The 27142-nt window shown below is 37.8% G+C and overlaps 1 protein-coding gene across 1 annotated transcript; it reads left to right on the top strand.

The window, feature by feature from the left end:
• Positions 1–14895: 14895 nt before the first annotated feature.
• GCK72_023746 (uncharacterized protein) lies at positions 14896–25187 on the top strand (the record flags this gene model as incomplete). The annotated part of the gene is made up of 14 exons (XM_003109520.2): positions 14896–14999; positions 18109–18491; positions 20223–20335; positions 20513–21718; positions 21789–21896; positions 21946–22892; positions 22943–23090; positions 23141–23278; positions 23330–24132; positions 24179–24256; positions 24304–24646; positions 24693–24863; positions 24920–24988; positions 25041–25187. 14 exons carry the CDS (start codon positions 14896–14898, stop codon positions 25185–25187), a joined length of 4758 nt encoding a protein of 1585 aa, XP_003109568.2.
• Between the last annotated feature and the right edge of the window lie 1955 nt (positions 25188–27142).

The raw sequence follows: 27142 nt of genomic DNA, 5'->3' as shown, positions 1-27142 counted from the left end.
GGCGGTCCCCCTACTCGTCATTGCACATCGGCAGATGGCTCGCTGAACGAAAAAGAACGGGCTGAAGGACGTTGTGCGCAAGAGAAGTCAGAGAAATGGGACGCCGGCGATTTATTCGCTAGTGGTGGTCAGTAACGTCCCTCAGAAGTCTCCTGCCACTCGGACTTCTCAGAGGGCTCCCCCATCCAACAAGCCCTTGTGCGTCTCTGAACGTGTGTGCGCGCAGAAAACAAAAAGTGGAAGAGAAATCAAATTTAGGCAAACCGAACGGACGGCGGTAAACCAAAACAATGTTTACCATAACAACAACAACAACAATGACGTTCTCACTGAATATTTGAACGCATTTCCTGTCTGAGCAGGAAAAAAACAGTTCTTGTTCTTTTGATTCTCGACAATAGCAAACAGTACTCAAAGATTTTTTATTTTCGTCAACTCAATTGTTTTGGCCAGTTTTTTTCCGTACTACAACTTTTCACACTTTTTTTTCATGTTTTACAAACTTTTGTTATCTAGACAATTCGCAGTTGAAAAAAGAGGAAAAATGTTACAGAACCGGCAGCAGTATTTAAAAAAAAACTAATTCATGGTGACTTTTATTTTCATTGAAACATACAATTTGTTGAAGATTTGGAAGTTGGATCAAAAAGATAAAAAGAAACACCATTGAAACTCACGTAAATAATAACCTTCTAAGAAGTTTTAATGTGTTTTGTTTATCACATCATTCATTTTTGTTGTTTTACATAATGAAAAATACCGAAAGTGGGTTCAAAGAATACTGGCGAAAAGTGTTCTGAAGTTACATGAATGATTATCAGCTTTAGAAATATCTAAGATTACACAAATTGTAGATTTTAGTTTTTTATAACATGTGAATGTACCGAAACATCATTTTATACAGTTTTCACTTATAATCGGATAATATGAATAAGAGTTTCAAAAAAATCTTTTGAAATCATATGCAGATTTGAGATTTCAGACTTTCGTGTTTTTTATTTTAGTTTAAGTGAAAACGTATTAAATGTGCAGTGAACAGAAGAAGCCGCTACATAGACATAAGTAAACAGAATGTTCGTTTCAAGAAATTCAGTAGTTCTGCAAAACACAGCTGATATTACGCTTGTTTTTATTCGAAAAATATATTTTGGTTTAGATTTTAGTAAGACATTGTTTGTTTGGCTAACATATGTTTTCTAGTATTATTGAATCTATCATTAGCTTCGAACAAGCAGCTCAGCAAAGTTCGATTTCGCGAAAGGTCCATGTTTGTTCATTTCTCTGGCTGAAACAATGTGCCGCACACAATCTTAGCCATCAACACTTCTCTCGTTGAAAACCAAAATAACTTTTCTCTGAAACTTAACAAAAACATGAATTGCCATTAAGAAGACCAGCAGTGATGTATGTATCACAAAGTGCCGAATGTTCGCTTGCTGAATTCCTTCCCGGATCATCCCAAACTGAATCGAACATCAAGTGTTTATATAAATACCTATCAATACTTTGTATAAACTTTTATGACCGAGCCCATTTTCTCGCATTTCGTTGTTAGATGGTCTCCCTTCTCTGAGTAAGCTAAATCCATCGTCATTTTGCAAATAGGTGTGAGTTCAGACAGTGTCTGAATATTTGCTATCATGAGGAATACGTTCATTTTTCTTCCAGACGTTCACTAACTTTTTCGTATTGTGAATGTTTATAATAGACGAATTGATTATGTTAGAGTCGAATAGCAAAAATAAACATGGAACACATTAATGGACTGACTTGGCCTGTTAATATGATATGTTCCTTTCATACTTCAATATCAATTCATTGTACCAACACTGAGTTTTCTTTTCAACTCTCAGATTTATACCAATAGTTTGTCCTTATCAGAACACAAATTCTCGAATGTTTCCTACAAAATCCTAGATAAGTATGGTGATGTTTGAAGCCACTTCTCCATCATCAAACTAGAAGTTTGTATGCAGTGTTCATAGAGCATGTAGGTGTTCTGGTCTTGAACAATCTGCAATTTCATCCGATCTGAAACGTTTTGTCGACATGCAACTCTCTCAATCTTCTCCGATCACTTCCATTAGTGTAATTCTTTGAACGAAAAATCCTCTTCTTCTTCTGATTCTAAGATGTGATTTTTGACTCTGCTTGCTGCTGTTTCAGTCGTTTCTTAAAATGCTTCCGATCAGTATTCCTACTGTCACTAAATAAAAAAATCTGACTTATTATCCTTCCAATCACACCAGAATCTGAAAACGCTTTCCTCCGCCCCATCCATTCCATTATCATTAAATGTGATAACCACCCCCAACATTTGCCACCTCACTTCCAATATCTCCTGCTCATTAGTTGTCTGATATTCGACCTATCCTTCAACGTGAGTGACATCTCTATAGTCTCTGTGTTTCAACTGTCATAAAACTGCTACCGCTTCTATGCATGTTGGAAAATGTGAAGGCACTTGCAGCATGAAGAGATAGAAATGGATAGGAAACGGAGCGCTTCTCCTATTTTCCGTTCAAGTGCTCACTCACACCCAGTACATATTTGTCTCCAGAAGGAACCCAACTAACAAATTAATTAGTAAAGAGAGAAAGAGGAACAGAAGTGGAAAAGAGACAAGGAGTGGCCACCGAGTCTCTCCATTATACACTTTTTAGTCAAGCTTTCAAAAATATCCACCTCTTCTATTTTTTCTTCCGTATAAACCCTCTATGTGTGTCGCCAGTATTATTGTTTTGGTGTCCAGACAATTCTGCTTCACGCCTTCAATTTAATGAACGGCCTCTGATGTCCAGTTGTATTCTCTAGTTATTTTAAATTCTCAGAATTTCATGCTCATTCAGAATGCTTGGTAGGTAACATGAGTTATGAATATATCGGTTGTCTTCCTTCAATTTAGTTTAAAACTTTGAGAATCACATTCGAAGAAAAACATTTTTCTAGTCACTCGTTAAGTATGCTCTCCTGCCCATCATTTCTCTTATCCGAATTAGTTGATTGCGAAACATCCGAAATTGCATGCAAAAGTTGTTCTTTGATGGGGACCACTAACGCCCACCGACTTCCTTCTAATCCAATTCCGGCAATGGCAAAAAGTAGCTATTTTATTCTGGTAGCTCGAAATAACTTGACCGAACTTGCTTCCCACTCGTTTCCGTTTTATGGAATCATTGGTTTCCTTTGCGATTTTTGACTTATGAATCGGAAATGATTGGTTTTAACCTTTTTTGAAGAAATAATTAAGTTTTTAACAAATATCATAAGTGTAAACAATCTTGATGAGTGCCATCGCGTAATTTCTTCTTTGTCTCTCAACGGCAGCAACCCTTTGCTTGTCATTGTGTATTACCTCTGGCTGTTTCACAGGCCGCGTGGCGCAATGGATAACGCGTCTGCCTACGGAGCAGAAGATTGTAGGTTCGAATCCTGCCGTGGTCGAAATCTTTTTCCCACGTTTTCATTTAACAGAATAGTTTTTATGATAGCGTTACCACTATTTTTATCTACTCACTTCATAGTGTTTGAAGATTAAGCAAACGTTCCCCCCGTGTGTCTTTGGGAACCAATTGTTGCTCCACCAACTCCATGAAAACGTTCCCCAATCACATTACACAATGGGTGTCATAAATCAAACCATTCGCTGCGGCAACTGTTTCCTATCTTACTTGTGGCAACCGTCACTCTCATCTAGTTTCAAGTGTTTTTTCTACCAAACCAGAACGATTGAACATGTGTTGTTTCATCCGAAAATGATGACTCATCATTGCATCCAATCTCTTTTTGTTTCCTACTTTCCATTTCATTTTTTGATTTGCGACCTTTGATTGGGTTTTTCTTCTTCGCATAGTTTCATGCTTATCGAGGTTATCATATATTGGTTATCAGTAAACGCCCCTATTACGTGAAAGTAAATAGAAACAAAGACTTTTTCCGGAATCAAAGGAATGTTGTCCTTGTTCTATAAACTGAAAGTTTGCCTTGCAATGCAAACGTTGGAAACGTTTTCCAAAGAAAAAAGAAATATTCCAAGTTGGAGTATTCGCAAAAACAATTTCAACATTTAAAGCGGCAGATGAGCCGATTTCATCGCCTCGGGCTAGAAAAATGCGACGAGTTTTAATCGTAGGAGTTCTTCCTGTCATTTAGTTTTAAACAACCGGAAATTGAAAGCCATGTTATCAAAGGAAGTGAAATTCACTCATTTGATCAAGCTCTAACCTATCAGTTAGTTTCAGTTAGTTTACAAAACGGAAATGTTCTGTCAAGAAATGCCAAGTACCAACAAAGCATAATGACTTTTCTAGACCAACCCTCTGCTACAATTTCGGTTATTTACTTTTGCAGTTGGTTCAGTTTCATTTATGATAACTAATCACAATAGCTGTTGGGTGATAATTTCGCTGACCTCTTTTCTGACAAACCAATTGATAGGAGAGACCACACACAGACACACAAATGTGCTCATTTCGTTTTCCCTTCCTTGTTTGTGACCCAATTCGAACGAAAAACCGACGAAAACGAGACGATTTGTTTACTTTTTACCACTCTTCGTCACACATCTGTCGCCCTTTATTATCAATTATTAGTGCAGTTATTGGATAACCATGATTTCTTTTTGAACAGTGTTCTTTCCTTGTTTTCCAAGCTTTAATTCAAAATATTTGAGTTGCATTTTCTAATTTTAGGTTATGATTTATCTGATTAATTTTTCGACCTCCTTGAATGCCATTCCCATTTTTATACCTTCCATTCATACTGAGATTATGACTTCATCGTTATTTTAAGACTAGGCACTTGGATGAGATTATTGTATTACATGTATTCGACTTTAATCCGATGGGAGGCGTGCCATTATCACACAGAACACTGATTTCATCTGAATATCTTCCTTACATCACACTCCAACTATTCTTTTTTGTGGTCAAAGTTCTTAGAGCATCAGTTTCTTGTTCTGATTATTCGTTACGCTTGTGAACAGAACAAACTTCGTACTCAGGCTGACATCAGTAAGGCGAGTTGTCTTATAATAGCAAATCTCTCAAGATAAAAATAGTTTTTCTTCACTAAAAACTTTTTGGAAACTAGTTAGATGATATCGTAGACAGTTTACCGCTATTCACCACGCTAGGTACTAGAAATTTCGCTTTCGTCTCCACTATTTTTCGTTATTGAAAATAAATACAAGTATTGTTGTATCTGTGTGTCCTCCCCATACCATCGCGTCAAGATATTGAAGAGGCGCTAGTCCTTCGACACCCGGTGGAATGTTTTTGTGAATACGATTATGCGATAGTGAATACCACAAAGAAGTAGAAGTAGAGAGGGGGGAAGCAGTCGAGAGGATGGCCTAGAAAATGTGGATTTGAAGGAGAATCGGCCAATCTCTGGTAGACGCTGCTTGACTGGCTTGTAATGTGTTCCGCGTGATCTCACGGCAGGCAGCCAAGCATCTTCTTGTTACTAGATTCCAAGAAAACAGAAAATAAAGAGAATCGGCGTCGTCGTCAAATGTTTCTCGCATCTCTCCAATTCACAGCCAATTGAGATGGAAGGTTGAGGATTGCTAATGTTCGGATTAGACTGTAGACAATTTTCTTCTCGACGACAAGGACGTTGAACTCTTTAGAACAAGCCAAACTTTGTCCTCTGAATGTGCTTAGGTGAGATTAACCTCGTTTTGAATGGAGAATTAGAACTAACTTGGGAGAAAAACGTTGATTGCTTCCTAGACATAAAATGGTTTTACTTTGTAGTTGTTGTCAATACAGTTACTTCTTTCATATGTTTTGTTTCTATGAACCCCAACGCCGGAATGCACATTTGCCTACTACTGCTTGTTTTGAGCTGAGCAAATATATTGAAACTACAATATAGTACACCTCCAGAAAATGTCTCTGAAGTTTCCACACCAGTTTTTCTATTTCTCAATTTTTTTGGTGAAATTATAAATTATAAAAATTGTATCGTTATTCAAATTTATATTAGTCATAAAAAATAACTCTGTCAACTTGTCAGTTAGATGTTGTAATAAACTTTACTCCAGCCTCGTATCCCATATCTCTTTCATCGAATAATGTCAAAAAATAGTATGATGGATGAAGCATCGTCATCATCATCACCATCTTCCTCTTCTATATTTCTTCTTCTACGCATCGTCATTTTCTCTTTTCCGCGCACTTACCTCTTCCACCCATCCCTCTTCTTCCCACTCTTATGTTTACCGTCTCGTGATTTGGCCGCGTTCCAACAGTCTGACCGCTCATCCGCGCTCTGCGTCTCACTTTCTATTCACTTTTTTCCGCACTACTCCCGGGGTTGGTGATCTGTGTACTCCGTCCTTGTGTCCGTCGGTCCCCGGGTGTCTGTGTGTTTGGTGTACCAATACGCATTCACGACTAAACTATTTGATCGCTTTTCGTATAAGTGCGAGTTTGAGACAGTGTATTGTGTTTTTGTTTGCATGTGTTCAGTAGTTTGGTCTCATTTTACCAGGAAACTTTTGATCCGGTTGGAACCAGAACTTGCAACATCTGGTGTCAAAAAAGAAGAAGATTCAATTGAAATTCTGAGAGCTCTTGTTGTTTTCTTACATCTGTCGGAGTGTTTTTGAGCAGCACTTACTGAATTCTAATTTTTGAACAAATTGCAACGTAACAGTTGTGACGCAACAATTTTGTATGTCTTCGTGAATTCAAAGATAATCTAATTCTCATTCAGCACGTTTTCTGATTGTTTTCAGAAATCCCCTGTTCAAGCGATCAGAAATAGGGATTTATAGTTTAAAAATAAATCCCTGAATGGGAGTTCTCTGCTCTTTTATGTGACGTTTCATAGCCTCATTTCTACGTTTAATACCCTAAAAAAGAGGTTTATGAGGTAGAATTTTATTTCATTTCTCTTCATCTACACCCTATTTATTATTCTGTTCTTAGTATTTCTTTCACACCCTTTGTCTGTTTTGGGCGCAAACAAGAAAGTGCTCTTGAAGGTCGTTCTCTCATTTTTCTCCATCACAAGAAAGCAGAAAACACGAATTCAAGAATTTTTTGTCGGTTTCACGACAACTCTGTTTTCCGTTTCATGTCCGGTCTTTCAGAAGACATTCATACTGAAACGAACGTTCCCATTCTTCTGCATTTGGCAAAAGCAATTATGACGTAGTCTAAGAGAACAAGTCAGATGGAATGTTCCTTATTTGCAGACTTTTTTTTTTCTTTTTTTTGCAAGTAGAGACAAAAAACAACAAAAAAGAGTTGCCTCTATTTGTTTGGACTTTCTTCACGCTGTTCCCAGGACCTAAGACGGGAAGCTCACAAAGTTTCATTTCGTTCATGTCCTTCTTTTTTCAATAAATCCATATTTGTTGAAAAAAGTCTTTCGAAATTCAAAAATTTCAAGAATTTCTTCAAAATAAATTCTCCAAAAACCTACATGCCAGAAATAATCATGGCCTTATTGGGTAACTTGTTTTCCGCTTGGCTTAATCGGTGCTGTCTCAGTTTTTTACTGGTTCATCCAATTTATAGAAAATCTAGGTCTCATTTGCGGTAGTCGGCGTGCATACCCATCTTGTTTTGTTATGTGAGATAGATTGCGTATAGATAATGCAGTCATAACTTTGATTAACAAAAAGATAATATCTCCCAAACCTTCTCAACCCAACATAAATCAATATACACATCTGGCTGGTTATCTATCTTTTGCTTCAGTGTCATTTTCTTTGCTCATTAAAGGCAGGTGGTCAAACTTCTGGATCATATGGAATCATACACGAATTCCACAGTCAAAAGTCCAATTAAATTCTTGCATTCCGTTATGAACATTATTATTTTTTCATCAAAAGTTATTATTGGAGCACCGTAATTCACTTCTAGAAAATCACGTAACTTTTCTATATTTGTTATTTTGTGAATGACGGAGCGTAAAGTAAAGCTTTCCGGTAGAATGAATCGAAAAATTCTATTCTCAGTTACTGACGATTTTTATCAACTGATTACGCAGGTAGCTTTGTTTTTATGAAATGAAACGTCAAGAAATGAGAATAAAAGTTATTCATGTAGAAGTAAAGGAATCTGGAGAACGACGTTTTCTTATGCTCCTCCTCCTCCTCCTTCCTCTCATTTTTTCTTCCACTTCGGTCAACATGATTTCATATTTCTCAATGCGTCGTGTGCTCTTCGAGATTTCACGAATTCTTTCTACCACCTGTTCGATTTTTATTATTCATTTCGATTACGACCGAACGACACAGCATTTCAGCTGTCAGTGAGTCTTTTCGAAAAAGAACTCTTTTGGGGTGCCCCCACTCAAATTTGTTCACCTGCTCTTTTCGTCTATGCCCCCCTTCAAGGCTCCATTGTTTATGTCAATGGGAACGTCAACACCGCCAAAGGGCTCAGGTGGGAGAGGGAAACACATCGTTTTGTTTTATCATACGTCACTCTTTAACCGGTCTCCATTTTTATTTATTGGCTCAGGGTGGTTGAATTCTGAAATCAAGCCGACTTCAAAATAGTATCCATTTGCTGCTGCCATTTTTATTGGTCAGTGACCCTTGCCGTCGTCAGCAGCTGAAACGAAATTGGAACGAACGCCGTTGGAAAACACTACTATTTTCAGTTCAAGCTTTCAATTTCTTTTTTTCTAGTCCCATTTTTGTCTATTCAGTCTCTCAATATCCGTCCATAATGAGAGTCGAAATTGTTTTGCCGTCCCTCTTACTATTTATTGCTCGTCGGTCAGCAGCGCACCACACTTGCCCCACTTACTCCTTTTCACAGTTGCCAACTGATAAAGTATGAGCAGAAAAACCTTCAGATAGTTTCCAGCTAATCCAAATTTGCTAGGGTTGAAACTTAGTATTTGGATTCTAGAAGGGAGTGAAATTTCGCCAAAAGGTCACATAAGGGCCATCTGATAACTATGGGAATATTAACGAGCAAGAATCTGAATTCGTGTCAATAGAAGTGTGTCCATTTTCAATCAGGTGACCCTTCGGCACTCACCACCTCTTTTTTCCGCCGGACGCCTACGCGGTTGAATTCTATTCGTGAAAAGGAAAAGTGACAATGTTTGGAAGGATCTGATCTAATATTCTGGTGTATGTAACCCTTTTATTTTATGGCAATACTTTTCCAATGCTGAACGCATCTCTATATTTTTCATTCATCATCAATTTTGATGATCAAATTAAGCGACCCAAGAAGTCTGAGAGAAAATGGAAAAAGGGTTCAGATAGAATAACAGTGAAATGAGGGGTCGCGGCAAAATGGAAGACGGGGAGATGAGTGGGATGAGCGACGATTCGTTTCGTTTTGAGAGGTCCCGTCGTGCTTTTCCTCCTCTAATTTTCTAGTCACTTGAGCGATATTGTCTCCTTTTCTCTACTACCAATTGCATTCCAAAAGCTTTTCACCATATTGGTCCTCCTTCTTTCTTCATCTGAAGCGGTGTCCATTTTTAGAACCTTTTAACAAAGATGACGTGAAATTTCGTCGAAGCAAGATGCGTCGGTTCATCTTTTTTTCCAATCCTCCTCGTTTCCTGTTGCATAAACATCTATTTCCGGATACGTACCCTTATTGCTTTCCTATTTTTTTTCGAAAGCTTTTCTTTGAACATAAAGTCATTCATAAGCTTCAACAAATTTTTAGGAAACAAAAACAACCAAACCAATCAATTCCTTCCTCGTTCGCTAAACGATTCTCGATAGTTTTGAAGTTTTGTAGTGGTATCCGGCGCCAAGGATTGGGGCAGTACGCAACCAGTTTCCATATTTTTGTCCCCTCTTTCTGCACTTTTTCTATCCCCTCTCTTTCTTTTTTCAATGATACAACAACCTTCTGTCTGTATGAATCGAATTGCGTTCGGTATTCAATACATGATCGCCAAATTTCAGGCTATTCAACTAGTTATGACTCACTATTACTGTAGTGTCGATTACAATTCAACCTCGTAAGAGGTACATTCATTTTCAAGCTTTCCTCTTTTTTTCTCACTTTTCAACATCAGTGAAAATTAGATTAGTTATTGTTTTGCTCTCAACAATCCGGTTCTGGTACTGCACTGATTCTGAACATCTTCTGAAATTTACTCCCTCTTTTGTTAGTCAGAGCCATTTTCTTTCTTAAGATCTGGAATTTTTGGAAGCCTCCTGGTCTATAATTTTTTTAAGTTATAATTTTCTCGAAGAACTTTTGAGATCATAAAAAAAGAAAAAAGTTCAAATCTACAGCACGTTTCTTGAATGTTAAGAACTGATATTCTATTTTCCCATAGAAAATGTCAAAAAGGTAAACTTTAAAACAATAATCATCGAGTCGGAAAAGATCGGATTTTTCCGGCTCATATTTCATATATATAAGAAAATCGTACAAGATTTCAAACTACGAGATGTTTGCTTTCCAATTTTTTTCCCACAAAAAAGTTCAAAATCTTTGTGTCCTAATCAAGAGAGCAGACTTGACGAAAGAAGTTCGTAAATTGTTTTCCCATTGGAAAAGAAAACAGATCATGTTACCGCATTCCATTCTGTATGCCTAGCTCTCCTGAAACCTGACCTTCTTTCTGTTCGAAGTGGCCATTAATTGCCAATTTGCCACGGTTCTGTTCGAGATGCTCAAGATAAAATTGAGACAAAAAAATTAAAATAGAAAAATAACTTCTATGGTGCATGCTGTGCATTCTAATGTTTCCCATCTTATGAAAAAGCAAAAAGAACCTTCTTTTTTTCCTACAGTAGTTAGAGTCCTCTCGACCTAATTTGGTATGAATGACGTGACGAAACACTGCAGCTGAACTTGTTGTGTGTCGTCACACAGACAACACAAAAAACGCAGCATTTTGTTCGTTTTTCGAAGAGACGGCTTTCCCATTTTCTTTTTTTTTCATTCATGTGTTTCTCGAGGAAAACTCACCGAGCAACTTTTTGAAAAAGTGATATCCTCTGTCCGTCACATTTAGTTTTGAGTTTTGCTCTTGGTCACTTGGAGGATAGTCTAAACAAAAATTTGGCACATGCGTTTCTACTACAGGTTTAAATTTTTTTTAATGATATGTGTGTTTTCTACATCAAAATTTCACACTGCTTTCTTGTTGACTTAATTGCATTTAAGGTTTAGCATGATGTACCATTGTTCTGAATGTGTGAACTTGTTAGATCTAGTTCCGTAAACTTTCTGTGTTTACATTTGATTTTTTCCTGCTTATGCACAACACCACTAACAAAAATATGAAAATGACTCACAACACTTTTACCAGTTTCTCCTTTTCTCCAACATGTTTGGATTACTCATCTAAAAAAAATCGGTCCTCTAGATATATTCATTCATTCCAAACAATTATATAGTTCAAGCCGCGACCGGTCCAGGTACACCCGACATAAAACCATATGTAAGTCTCTCGGCGGATGTTGCGTTTCGTAGTGAAACGATTCAAAAGCAAATCAATCTATTCGTTCTATTCGGATTGAGAGATTGATGAGTTTGCCACTAAAAAGTTGTGTAGTCACAAGAAGAAAAAACTCTTGAAAATTGATGAGGAAATTTCTGGTTCTTCACTTCTATTTTTTGCTTCCTGGTTTTTTTTGTCAGTGGGGTGTTTGATCTCGTTTTCACTCAAACTTATTATTCTTCTTCATTGTTCGACATGTTTCCCTGAATCCTTGATATTTTCATATTCCTCAGCTTTCTTATTTTTGCGTTCCGATCACAAAGAAAATCCAGATCTCAACTTCTAGTTCTCTCTCGTAAAACATCAGATAGTTTTTTCGCTTAAGAGGCGTTGTCTGTAAGATGAGGATTCCTCTTGGCACAGTTGCAAAAAGTAGTTTCAATCCGAACTTTTTTTACAGCATATGTACCCCTATGGTAGTGATTTATAAAAAATATGTCACCAGTACTCTATGACGTCATCATAGGGAAATATGGTCAATAATTGACTTTTCACCCAAAAATTCATAAAAATTTTGATTTTCCAGATAACATCGGGAAACTTTTGAAACATGTTAGAAATGTTTTTGGCTACCTTTACACAAGTTTCCAGCTCACCAGACACCCCAGAAACAGTTCAATTGAATTTCATTTTTATGTTTTTTCAACTTTTCTCGAAAATTCCCTCTAGAAGTCCTCAAATTTCAAATCGTATTCGTATTCCCCGCTAAAAGTTCGATTAGGTCCAACTAAAAACATCAAAAAGTAGGGGGACCATTTTGAGATATTTCGATTTTTTCAAAAATCACATAAGGGTCCCCCCTTATGAAAATTTCATTTTTGAAAAAAATTTCAAAAAAAAATTAACTCCGAAAATAATTGGAATGTTGATAAAACCCTTGAAATAAGTCACTCACAAAATATAAGATCTCAGAAATGTGTTTGAACGGATTCCGTTTTTTTTGTTCATCCAATTTTTTCCAGTTTTTTCCCATTTTCATCAAAAATTTGTACAGAAGTCCTCAAATTTTTAACGACATCCTACTTCCTTGCAAAATTTAACATATATTTCAATTGACATCATTAAAAAACAGGGGGACCATTTTGAGATTTTTCCATTTATTTCGAAATTCAGGTAAGGGTCCCCCCTTATGAAATAAAATTTTTATCAAAAAATTAATTCGACTTTTTTTTGATGCAATAGACGTTGAGAACATCGATAAAATATCGAAAACATTTTTTTATAGTTTGAACGTTTTTTGCATCAAAAAAAGTTGAATTATTTTTTTGATAAAAATTTTCTTTCATAAGGGGGGACCCTTATCTGAATTTCGAAATAAATGGAAAAATCTCAAAATGGTCCCCCTGTTTTTGAACGACGTCAATTGAACTATATGTTAAATTTTGAGAGGAATTAGGATATCCTTAAAAATTTGAGGACTTCTGTACGAATTACTGATAAAAACGGGAAAAAATTGGAAAAAATTGGATGATCAAAAAAACGGAATCCGTTCAAACGCGTTTCTGAGATCTAATATTTTGGGATTGGCTTATTCCAAGTGTTTTATCAATATTCTAATCATTTTCGGAGTTAATTTTTTTTTGAAATTTTTTTCAAAAAAAAATTTTTCATAAGGGGGGACCCTTATGTGATTTTTGAAAAAATCGAAATATCTCAAAATGGTCCCCTTAGTTTTTAATGAATTAAATTGGGCCAAGTAGAACTTTTTACGGGGAATACGAATACAATTTAAAATTTGAGGACTTCTAGAGGGAATTTTCGAGAAAAGTTGAAAAACATGGAAATGAATTTCAATTGAACGGTTTCTGGGGTGTCTGGGGGGCTGGAAATTTGTGTAGTAGTAGTCAAAACCAATCCTAACATGTACCAAAAGTTTCGCAGAGTTATCTGGAAAATTTAAATTTTTATGAATTTTTGGTTGAAAAGTCGATTATTGGCCATATTTTCCTATGATGACGTCATAGGGGACTGGTGGCATATTTTTTATAAATCACTACCATAGGGGTACATATGCTGTGAAAAGAGTTCGGATTGAAACAACTTTTTGCAACTGTGCCAAGGCCCAACACAAACATTCTCACTCTTACAGATAGTGCCTCTTAAGAAAGATTGTCCGAGAAGTGATAACCTGTTCTTATCATCAAAACCAAAAAAATTGATAAAGTGACCGATATTTTAGCAGAGATACGCGAAGATATAATTTATTACCCCTGATTGTCCACACCTATTTTCGCCATCATCTCTTATTCTTCTCATCAGGAGCTATTTTGAAGGCTAGCACTTTTAGTTTAGTTCCTAATGAAATTCTCATACAAGCCAACATATCCCAGATGGTGCATGTCCTATCCACAAGTTGTTTGAATCATAAGATGACGAGAAATACAACAAAGAAGAGGAGAGGAGCAAAGAAGAATGCGAAAAAAGCAAACGGACCCCTTGTTTCTTCGTCTTTTTTGCTTCTGCTTTTTCTGTTTTCAGTGTGGTTTATATGACGTGATGTGATGCGCATCTGCTTTTTTTTCATTTTGGAAGACTGCGTTTTTTCTTTGAGTTCCAATCTTACTTCATCTTTTTTTTGGTTTTTCGAGATTGGTTTCAGTGGGAGGAGCGGAAGCAATTGTGATGGCATGTCATGAAGCAATTTGAAACAAAACACCCTTTGACATCCAATGCACCAGAATAATTGGTTGAAAGGAAGCAAAAAGGGCGACTGTGGCTTCCCTTAGTTGTTCTTTTTTGACATTGGAAAAATTGTTGCGTGAATCAGGATAATTTTGAAGATTGCCTTTTCCCATAGATGAATACGTGCAACACCACCCTGGTGAATTCATTATTCACATTTCAATTCATTTCTGTTTCATTATTCAGATCTCGCATTCAGTTCTGCACAGAAATAATCAAAATATCATTTGTCAGTTTGATTACACTGCCTATATTCCTAATTTCCTTTTTTTCCTTTCCCCGTTTTTGCTGACATCAGTTCTTCATTACAATTCATGCTCCTAAGTGCTGCTTCTCATTTCATTTTTATTTCTGTGACGTTCCATCTTCTAGCTGTTCTCTTTTTTTCTTTCCAATGAATGACACTCGGATGACAGCCTCTGCAATTAGATCTTGCCTAAAAATGACATCATCCATCATGTGAGTAGGCGGAAGGACCACTTCTCCTTCTTTTTTTTTGGTGTTTGTAGAGTTGGTATTGAAATCTATTGCTTTCATTGACAAAAAAACACATACATTCGTTTTATCTGCCCCCCCCCCTTTCCTCGTTTTTTGGCCTATCCGCAGTTTTCAAGCGAATTGAACAATTGGGCGGTTTAGGTAGGCGGGATTCCTATTTCACTTCTCATTGGACTTTTTTTTGGTCTCTCGTCGTGTATTTCGAATGCTGATTTTTGTGTGATTCTTTCTATTCATGACATTTTACAGCCTACACCAATGGCGACGTTATACCCGGTCAGTGTATCTGCGCAGTTCATCACACCTCCACCGTCCACATCCAACGATCTTCACAATCACAACGACAGTGATAGTGGAAGCAGGTTAGTTATTTGATTAGATAGCTCGCACGGGTCCTCTTAAACTTTAGCGGGTCAAATATCTAGTGACGGTTTTACTGTTAGAATGTCGAATATCTGAAACAGATTTGGATGATGAGAAATCCAGTTAAGAAAACTTTAACATTCAAGTTACTTCGACTATTTCTTTGACACAAACTCTCTCTTCTCCAGTAATTCCAATTTTTTATAACTTTCATTTTTTGGTCCACCCCCTGGAGACATGCAATGAGAAAAAATAAGATGTTTCCCGAACAATTGTTGGAACATGTTCTTCTGATTCCCTCGTGGGTGTATTCTGTGAAAAGGGCACAAATAGGACCTACTTTCAAGAAAGATTGAACATTTTTTGGCGCGGAAAAGTGCCTCCTCTTAGTTCTGGTGTTTGCAGTTCTTAGAAAGGACTACGGTATGATTATGATTGGCTGGAATCTTTTTTCGTATTGTTTCTCCGAAAAAACCATAAAATGTACTGTTTGGTATACGGGATTTTACGAGCTGTTGGAGTCCAATCGAACACATAAAAATTGAAAAGAAAAGAAAAAACGGGACAATCATAAAAGACAAGGGAATCATAGAGCACATACAATCTTCTTCTTTCCTCTTTTTCGCTTTTCTTCTTTTTCTTTTTCTACTGGAAAAAATCATTTTCAGAGACTAAAAACTATCTGGATAGTCTTTCCGTTTCCGATGAAAGGATTATTTGAGTCGGAATTGTTCTTGCCTCTGGTTTCTCCTTATCATCACAAGACTCCACGCGAACAAAAAGAAACAACTTTCCTCTGTTCTTCCCCCATTTTCCCGTTTTGCATTGATGTGTTGGTAGACAGGTGTTGGTAGAAAAAAGCCTCCATTCCAAATGTCCAGTTTTGTCCATCTGTCCATCGAACCTTTTTTTTCCACGAGTTTTTATGATACTCTCCCAGCTGGGTTAGGTCAGATACGTGGTGGGTTATTCTCTCCTTAGTCCGTACCCCAGATTTCTCGTGACCCTTTCTATACGGTCCACAACTTTCAAGTCGTGTTTTGATCTTCTGATTCTGCTCGGGTTACTGTAGAATTTCTGGTTCCCAGATAGATAAAACTCCCAGGGGCAAAAAAGAGGGAATCGCATGATAAAACTTGGGAATTTTTCTGAAAAGGAGAGGGGGCGGCTGGGAAACAAACATAAAATCACCAGGATTCACGAGGCCTCCTCCGATTCGCCAGTTGGAAGTTTTTCCTCGCTGAAAACCGTACGGAGAGGAAATGTGTCAGGAATTTGCAGTTTTTTCGAATTTTCTGAGAACGTGGCCGTTTTCTAGTGATAGTTTACACTATTCCTGGAAGTGTGTCTTTACCCCATTGTTATTCTTATCTTGACTCCTACGGCGGAGATCCCATTTCGATTCCAATTCGTATATTATTCAGATTAGATCCTTATTCTTCATTTCCTTCCTTTTTTTCAATATTTCTCTCCTCGTTATGTTCTTTTGGACCCCTTTCCTCCGTTCCGTTTGAACGCATCAAAGCTTCTCGTGGGGCTCATCTCTCTCCTTTTTTTTCAAAACGCACTCGTAGCTTGGCACCCAACAAAAAGAGCCCCGAAAATTAAGTCGATTTGTCACAAAACGACGGGATGGTCTTTTCCCGATCAATCACCTCGATATGTGGCTACAGCAGGAAAAAAAAGAGAAATGGTGCATCTACTTTATAAACACATTTGCAAGTGAGATTTCTGTTCCCAGTCATCAATTCCCACACGTTTCCCTTTTCTTCTCTGTTTACACATTTTCGACTTATATCTAGCTGTGAGGTGTACCGAGTCAAACGGTTTCGTTTTGGCTTCATTCTATCTTTTCTCCATTTTTTGTTTGATAGAGACCATAAAAGTTATGGCTGCACCGATATATGTGACGTGTACTTGCAAAAATATATGCGACCCCCGGCCAAAAGCTAGTTGGCTCAATCATTCTATCTTCGCGTCATCTTCAATGCCTGTGGGCTCTGTTGAGTTGCATCTAGAAACTTTTTTCTCCGAAAAAAAATGATGCGTCCAGATTGTCCGGGAGGGATCTCTTTAGGGGAGAGCTCATCTTATTTCTGTTTCATTTGGTTATTCCCACCTAGTACATTCGTATCCAAAGCCAGATGACGTTTCTATTGAAAAGAGCTAGATTGATGATCTCCATAGTAGAATAGGAACAATCGAGATTGAACACATCGCATCCATTTTTCAATCTTCTCAACCGAATGAACCTTGTTTCAACACTGCTGGTTTTGAGATCCTCTATTGGATATATTCATTCTATTTTTACTTTCAGTGAGGTTACCGAAAAATACTCTAGTTATTCGTCATAACCAATTTCTTTTCCGATTATTCCTCCAATTTTTTGGACGTGAAAGTGTTTCGATTTTATGAGCTCCCCGATAATCATGGGTTCCGATAAATGGGATTTGGAAGTAAGAAAGAGAGAGAGAGGAGGTAAAATCACCACAATGTCGCTTCTGAGCCACATAGTTTCTATTCCTATTTTTTTTTCTTAGGAACGTTGAGGAATGGCGTTTTAATTGATAGTTCATCATAGAAAAGAAATAAGCATTGAACCCTTTCATGCTCACTCTCCTGTCATTGTTAGTTCAACCTCTCCTAGTATTTTCCTCTCCTTTTTTTCTCAACATTCTTCTCTTACCGTAATCAAGAATACATCCGCCAACAGTTAATGTCTTTTAAGAAAAACGCCGGTGAGCATGTCTGAAGATGGATCATCCGATCCGGCTGCGATAACAGACGAGGGTATACGAAGAGAATTTTTCAGAAACGTTGCGCAAGCGTGAGTACAAATACCATATTGTAGTGGGGTTCATCAAGTTCATTAAACTGATCTTTTAATATCTGACATGTAGAGTTAAAAACGTGTTTTTTCGTTTTATCAATTTCGGGCGGAAAATCAAAAAAAGAGCCGTTAATGTTTATGAGGTTTTCTGATTAATTTTACAATTTTTTGAACACATAATAGCGTGAAAGGTTTATATGTTCTTAGAACTGAGTTCAATCCAAAAGATCAATCTTGAAATACTCCAACTCACCATAACTCAACTATTTCATTTTCAGTTCTGGAGTGAGTGCTGCCGATGAAATGAAGTCTTCCGAAGACGACGCCGTATCTACGTCATCGCAACAATCTCCACCGGAGCACCCAAGCCCTCCTCCTCCAAGCAACTCTCCCCCTGAATCAATGGCATCGCTTCAGGCGGAATCTCCAATTGGAGATGAAGATACTGAACATGACGTCGGTGAATTTTCTCCGCCATTATCAAATGAGGGAACTTCGTCAGCTGCTTCGATGACCGAGGAACCAAAGGAATGGAATGTTGGAAATGGCTTCCATACGTTACCGACGGCAAGCAGCATTCCACCTAACTCAGAAACAGTTTTTCTGCACCTGATGGACGGAAGACTTGATCTGAGCGATCCTAATGGCGAAGTTGTTGGAAGTAAGTCTACTTTATGCAAGTTTTAAAGATTTTCGATATCAGTTTTCAATTATTTCCTGTCTCTGTTAAGTTGCTCAATCGGTTTCACATTCTGATCGTTTTCCACCATTTCATCTATCCCTTTATCCCAGTTTGTAGGCGTTATTAGAAATTCCGCTGAAAAACGTCACTATCTCATATAACCTTTTCTTTGGATCCGACATTTTTGTTTAATATCTCAAATTCAATCACATTATTTTTCTATACCCATATAAGGCTCTCTTTTTTCCTGAATTTCAATGTCAATTTTGATGGGCGGAGTGTTTTGGGCACAGAATATTCTTCTCGATGGAGAACCACCGCTTAGACTCCGCCCACCACCACTTGCTTGGTGCCGATCCATTTCTTCTCTTCAATTCTGAAACATGCACGAACAGCAAAAATAAAATTCACCTTCTTTTAGGAGAATGGCATCTTGCCCATTTTTATCCTTCTCTTTTCTTTCAATACTTCTCTCCTCATAAAAGTGTTCCGAACGAATATTCATCCAATTAAATTGGTTTCTGCACTGCTCATTTTTTTGGTAACATCAATCATCGCAAAAAAATGAAGAGTTGCATGAAGGCTTGCAAAAAACAATGAATCTTCAGCTTTTGACAACGTCAACTTTACGAAATGAGATGATTCTGAGCTCCCGTTTTCTCTATTTTTTATGAACGCTCCTTTTTTTTAAAGAATTCTCTTCATTTGAACAAATTTTATGATTTTTTTTAATTCTATGAGGTTTCTTAGAAACTTCAAATTGAGTTGACATCTATTATATCAGAAATCAGAGTACCTGATTTACTCCCCTGCTAGTCAACGTTGCCTAAGGCAAATTTTAGTTTCTCGTCACTAGAACACATATTCTTTTTTGAACTAGTGTTCCTCCAGCTTTTTCTGCTTCTTCATTTGCATTTACATTGGAGTTCATTTTTTGCTCAAATATGCAAGCGTCCGCCTTCGGCACTAATAAGTCTTACTTTCGTACTAATTGACACCCCGCTTCAATTTAAAGGCAATTTCTTTTTTTATACTCTTCGTTCAAAAAAAGAGAATATATGATGCGCACTCGCTAGAGCTCTTCCATTTTCCTTTTTCTTAAGCTCTCAATCGGAATAAATGACACGTCACACTGAAAGACGGGTGAAACAAATTGCCTCATATACGCCACACAAATTTGAGATCCAATCTTTTTTGAATTTGTCTCGAATTGAAAATTCTGTTATTTCATATATCACTGCTCACCGTCATTGTATCCGTTCTGTCTTTTGAATTTGTTTTTCCTATGCTTGATTTCCTAGATCAGTTAAATCTTCTATCGGACGTCATCATTGATGAACGGCAACCCTAATAGGCAGTGGGTTAGACGACAAAGGGGCCCACCAATTTGTTGGGGTCAGCTCGTATCAACCCCATTCTGCCAAAAACAAGTAGGACGTGCACCACTGTATTATGGTTCTCCATTTGCAGCAAATCCATCTGGGATCATTATCCCTCCACCTCGAGTCAGGAGAATACCATTTTTACCAAGTTTCAAATGTTGGTTTCTAACTGTTCAGCCTGTTTTATAGTGAAGAAAACTTTACTTTCGCAGAACCAGTTACAAGTATAGGCAATTTCAGATAAACTTTGTTAAAAACTAGGAAAAAAAATTAAAATGCAAATAAGCAAAATACTTTGAGGAAATTGTTAATGAATGGTATATTTCAGGTATTGATGGTCCTGCTACCCTAGTGTACGCTGCAGAGGCTACCAAACTCAGCGGTCCACTACCAATTGCACTTGGTCCAAATCAAAAGGTTCATCAATACCTCGATGAAGAAGTAAGTCTAGTGTGTAGTTTAAGCTTGCGAATACACCATTTTGCTCTGTAGGGAAATCTTCGCCATATTGTGGTGTCTATGGTAAAGGCAAACAATTGCCCACAAAACAAAGAGGAATTAAATGTAATGACTTGCCGCGCAGTTTCATCATTATACAATTTCTTTCTTTCATTCCAGGTACCAAACTCGGGAAAAGAAAACCAATCCGAAAACTCAATGAACGAATCTCAACCTTCTCCACCAGGCCCATCTAGGGGTGGACATCATTCAAACGGACCTAGAAATGGAAACATCAGAAACTACAACGGAAACCAACAGAATTGGAACCAACGGAATGGAAACCATCGGAATGGAAACCAACGAAATGGTAATGGACATGGACAAAATGGATATAGACAGAATAGTCATGGACAAAATGGGGATGAGCAGAATGGACATGGACAGAATGGATATAGACAGAATGGACATGGACAGAATGGATATAGACAAAATGGACATGGACAAAATGGTCATGCACAAAATGGTCATGCACAGAATGGACATGCACCGAATGGACGTGTACAGAATGGAGATGGACAGAATGGAGATGGACAGAATGTACATGTACAGAATGGAGATGGGCAGAATGGACATGGACAGAATGGCCATGGACAGAATGGATATAGACAAAATGGACGTGGAGAAAATGTTAATGTGCAAAATGAACATGTAAACAACGAGAACGGATACAGAAACAACAATCATAATGCAGGTGGAAACAGATTCAATGGGAACCGATACAGCAAAAGACATCGTGGTGATTTTCAAGGAAGAGTTCGTGTGGAACATCAAGGAAGAGGTCAAGGTGAATACCAAGAACGCGCACACAGAGATCAGGCGTACAGCAATGTAAACAGTCTGCAAGAATTTCCAGAACTCTCTGCCAACAATAGTCAACCAATGCCAGCTATGGCTCATCAAAACGCCGCATTAATGATGAATCCACAAAATGATGTCAATGCAAATCAAATGTTTTACGGACCACCCATTCCAGTGCCGCAGCAACATGCTTCTTTACTTGGAGCACCAAACGGTCCATCAGTATCCGATCTGACGCAGGGAGGACTCGGGACAGGAACGTATATGCCTGGACCTCCACTTTTAGATGTTGCACAACAAAGTATGCTGATGAATATGCCTCTGCAGGAAATGTCCGTTCCTCCACCTATGAATGGACAGATGATGATGATGACAGCACCAGTCAGTCAAGATCCATCAGCACTACACATGGCACTACCGTCACATTTGTATGGAGTCCCACCTCCTGCATTACCTGGAATGATGACCGTACCCGAGGAATCGCTAATCAACAATAACAACTTGTGGAACGAAGAGTTAGAGAAGGTAAGAAATTAACAAAGAAAACTAATTTTCTAGATATAAAATGTTGCAACTATGGAAACCTGATTTTCAGGAGAATGAAGCATTAGACTCGGAATTACTTCAATTACTAGCACCACAACAAGCTAATGCTCTTGCCACAGAGCTCGAGTTCACGTTTCATCCTTTGATGTTGACTCCGGTAAGTTTCTAGCATTGAATTACTTACTAACCAAACTATTTCATTTCAGAAAGTGAAGCAAACGTTCAATCTGAGCACTTTCGATATTCAGTACAAGGCAACAGTCATGGTGAACAACGGTCAATTTGACAGATCCTTCATAGTGGAAGAACCTACTGTGCTAACAGACGGAAGATTCCTACATCGTGAGAAGAATTTCGCACCCAACACATCTTATCAAATTTACATGGAAGTATACATTCCGACTCGTTCTTATGTAGGGAAGAGAAGTGAGTATGGATTCTTCCGTACTGCTCCAGGACGTCCGGATCCACCAACACGAGTTCATGTCTTTAGTCGTGGTCTTCATTTTGTGACGTTGAGATGGGATCTTATCAATAACAACGGTGCGAACGTTTACCAATATCAAGTGAGCATTGATGAGGATAAACCAGAGGGACGAATGATGCAAGCGACCGGACCAGAGGTCACTATTACCACACTGGAACCACAGACTTGTTACAAAATCAAAATCTACTCAATCAGTGCTATCGGACAATCACTCTCTCCAGCTCTGTTCGACGCTTGGACCAAACCTGACCAAAAACCATTCATGCCTCAAAATATTACAGTCACTGCTCTATCTCCCCATTCAATCCTAGTCACTTGGGATTCCAACCCAAATGACACTTTCACATTGGAATTGTTTAGTGTTCTTGGAGGAAAGACCAACATGTTCAGAATAGACCCCCCTGGAGGAAATACAATCATTGGACAACTAATGGCAGACTCGGAGTACCAGCTTTGCATACACGCAATGAATAAATATGGTCAAATTCAAACAGAATTTTTCAACGTTAGGACTCAAAGAAAACCCAATGCAAACAGATTGACTCAAAACGGAAACACTGATGAGCGGAATAAGTCGGCCTACGTTGATGAAGCCCCATCAAAACCATACTTCCTTCAGTATGTGAACGATTGTCCTGAGATGGCATGGAATGAAATTCTATCACCGTGAGTTTCTAATATCACACTGATTTGAAACACAAAATGATTGATTTCAGAACTCAAGAATACAGCTTCATTGTTGAGGGTTCCATTTCTGACGAAACAGATAGTTTCGTTCAACTTCATCGTGGAAATGTCTTGTCGTATATTGTTCTAGACAACACTATCAATTACTTGCGTGTTATCAAAGTGAACAAAAGAGAGGTAAGAATGGATCAATTATACATATTATGAAAAAAATGTTTTTTTTTCAGATGCGCAGTCTTCCATCACCAATTGCTCCAATTCCACGCGACATCACTATTCATAGGCCGGAGAGAGTTTCAAATGTTACTGTATCTGCCGGACCGAATGGAAATGTACTTGTTTGTTGGACAAAATTAGATAGAGAGGTGAGAGCTGCAAATATAAAGCTCTGACAAGATGTTGATATGAAATTTCAGATCATGAACATCCCAACATCTGCCAAAATTGTTTATCATGTTCAAAGATGTGATCTCACAGAAAATCCAGTAGTGAACGTTGGGGATGCTGAGCGTTACTCTTTTGAAAAAATCCCAGGAAACACAAAGCTTGCCGTTCAAGTCCGCGCTTCAGTCACCTTCCGAAATGAAATGACTTCAGGGGATTGGTGTACTCCAGTCCCTTTCACTACTCCAAGAGGACTTCCACCTCCAGTTGGCAATATCAAGTTTGACAGCAGATCGTCCACTCTTTCATGGAGTTGTGCCGATCAATCACAGGACCTTCAGTTCACTGCTACAGTCGTTCACCTTTCAACAAAACGAAATGTTTTGAAAGTGACCACGAAATCGAGAAATGTGGTATTGGATAGTGTTCAACCGGGAGAAAAGTATGCTGTTGACATTTACTCCTCTACTGCCGTTGGTTGTAACCCACAGAACACTTCTCTGGAATTCGTTGTTCCAGCATTGAAGCCAAGCACACCAATTGATACTTTTGTGTCACAAATTCATACTCAAGGATTCAAAATCACCTGGAAAGCGGCTGATTCAAATGGAGCACCAATAACAAGCTACACCGTTCGCGTCTTGCTAAACAGTGAGTTTGTTGTCGAAGACCTTATTACCAAAAGCCAAGCCGATGGAACGTACAAAGCGGAATTCAAAAACCTCAGCGCCAACACTGAATACTTGGTCACTGTTTCTGCCAAAAATAATGTTGGAATTGGACAAAAAGCAGAGATCGTTGCCCGAACTCACGCAAATCCACCAACTGTGCCGGAGTAAGTCTACGGTAAACGTAACAGTGAAAAATTTCAATCATTCCAGGATTTTCTGCGAACCGGAGCCGTTTTCCCTACGATTCCAATGGGAAAAGGATGAATCAAACCCGAACATCCAGTATTTGTGAGAAACCTTTGTCTGTTGACCTATATTTTGTTATCAATTTTCAGACTCGTTCGTCAGAATCTTCGTGGACCCCATGTAACGGTCTATAGAGGAGATAAAGCTCTAGTCAGAGTGAAGAGTCTTCAAGAAAGCACAAAATACTACTTCCGTTTGCAAATATCGGACACAGCAACTGGAGCCAGCACTTGGTCGGATACTTTCTCATTTTCTACCTCAACGGCACCACCTCCACCTATCAAGCAAGTTCCAACGACTACCCCTGTTCCTGGAAAGACGTATTTGTACAAGATTGAATGGCTAGATTGCCTGATTGAACAAAAACGACAAAACCAGTTCTACAGATTGCAAACTGCTGATGCAACCGTGAAGAAAGCCAAGTGGGAGACGGTATGAAACAGAATTCTGCAGAAAAAGTTACAGTACCCATTTTCAGGTCTACGAAGGAAAGACTCCGAGTTATGAATTGAAAACCGATCAGTTCCCTGGTGCGATTCATGTCAGAGTATTGGTCGCTCGTCAAGAGTCAGAAGACAACGAGTTGAGAGGAAGTCCAAGCCCTGTAGGATACATTGCAAACCTTCCTCCAGATGTTGACGACGATGATGTAAGCTCATTGAAATATTATTCTTATATTTAATTCTAATTATTTTAAAATTTCAGGAGGAAGAAGAGTCTGTTGTTCCGTTTTACAGAAACTTCTCACCAACGTCAGTCATGTCTTTTATAATGGTAAGCAAAAACGCTAACATATGTTTCAAACTATTCATTGATGATTTTTCAGTATATCTTGATCTTCTGCATTGTGATGTGTATCTCATGCACAAACAATGTTCTGACAAGAATAGCCAGTAGTATTTGCTTCGATACATCAGTCAGTCATCTTTTCTCACCAGAAGGTCCTGCATCTCAACCACCTCCATCAAATTAAATTATAATGTTTATTGGGCCTCAACTATCTATCTTGTTTCATATTTGGTTTTTTTCTCAACATTTCATCCAACTTTTTTTCATCCCGATTCTTAATTTCCCCCAATCCTGGTAGCTTTAAATTGGAGTAGTTCCATATCGTCATACGTTGTTATGGTGTACTTAAATAGTGATTTGAGCCGTACACCATTGTGTCATTTGTTGTTGTTTTGAACAACCTTAAGCTTGATTTTAGTCGACATTCTCATACGGAGCAAAGCTCGTTTCCATTTTACATGTCCTCATTTTGATTCTTTGTTTCATTATCAATGAGTCCCTGGTAGATAGAGTTGAATTGCATGAATGGTCCCCTTCTAAAAATTTTTCGAACTGTTGTCTCTCATTGCCCTCTCGTTGTTTTTTTTTGTATTTTCTTGATCCGGTTTCCCCTAATTTATTTTGTCGCCCAACGTGAGCATGTATTAATTGACATTGGTATTATATTTGGTCCAAACCTTTTTCCCCCTCTCCGTTGATCGGACAACTTGTCGATAACTCTCCAATTGGAATTTTGCTTCATCCGGCTGGTTCCGACATGTACTTCATTACCCTACGAACATATGTTTCGGCAACTGTACCCATTCAATTTTTTACAGATGTTCATTCCTGTATTTCTTTGTCGTTTGTCCATTTCTTCTGTCAATAAAATATTCATTTGGTGATTAACTTTTCATTGTTCAGATTTGCAATGTGAACTAAAGAAATTTGAGTTTTTCAGAAAGATTAGATGCAACCGGTACCAAATATTTAGAAATTAATTATATAAGTTCCGACTTCAGATGTGTTCCCGTTTGTTGCACGAGATGCCAAAACACGAGAATTATACCAAACGGAAAGCTTTTTCAAAGTACTGTAATCTGCAGATGTTTTCTATCTCAGTCTGTCCACTCATACAGTGTTTTCTCCTTTCTCGTTTTTATGTCAAAAGTAATGTACAATTTTTTTTGAGCTCATCAAAAAAAGATAACGATCAGTTTGGTAGAGCATTGACTTTTGACTAATCATCGTTTTTCTTCAAAACAGACAAAAAGTGGAACATTTCAAGAAATTTTTTTTAATAGACTACAGAAAGTGATCTGCAAGTTACAGTTTCCTGCTCTATTTTTTTATGGTTGTAAGAAAAAAAAAAGTTTTGCTTGTGTTCCATTTTTGTTTTCTTTTTGTTTTGAAACAAAAACAGTTTTTTCTGCACATAGTTACACGTGGTACTAGTGACTCATAACTCCAACTTGAATGGTTTTTCGGAAAGTTCTTTTACTGGATTAATGTTGAGAGCAAAACCTGAGAACTTGACTTTATGGTCTGCTGAAGGAGTAGTACTCAAATTTTTTATTGAATTTATCGACGGTACGCACAAACCAATGATTCCGACCTTTCAGAATTTAGGAACCAGAAACACATTTCTTTATCGTTCCACACTTCACATACTTTTGTGAAGATGAACTATGACTTATTCTTTAAAATTTTTAAAAATTTACATTGACTCCAATAGACGGTGAAATGTACGAAATGAATTGGAAAACTAACGGAACGGAAAGATATAGATATAAAAGAACTCATCACAATTCCTTCTTTATTTCAGTAGTTCAAATTCAAAAATTGTGGTTGCTATAGCTTTTTTCATAGAATATACGCATTCTCTTGTGAGCAGAAGACATAGAAAACAATTCAGACCACCCATACAACTGTTGTTTTTACACAGTTTCTCAGAACTCTTTTTTTTAGTTTTTCAAAAATGAAAGAAATATACTTCCCAAATCGCGATTCTCGTATATTTCATTTGAGCGCATTTGATAAATTGAAATGAAAAGGGGCCCTTTTCCCATTATGGTTGCATCTCAGATCTCATTCTCTTCATTCTTTGAACGCATTCAAAAATTTTCTCTTGAATATATGCAATGTTCTTATTCCAGGTTC

The sequence above is a fragment of the Caenorhabditis remanei genome, chromosome X, assembly GCF_010183535.1.
Source record: "Caenorhabditis remanei strain PX506 chromosome X, whole genome shotgun sequence".
NCBI classification, from domain to species: domain Eukaryota; kingdom Metazoa; phylum Nematoda; class Chromadorea; order Rhabditida; family Rhabditidae; genus Caenorhabditis; species Caenorhabditis remanei.
The sequence above is the reverse complement of the archived record's forward strand: the minus strand, read 5'-3'. Positions and strand labels throughout refer to the sequence as shown.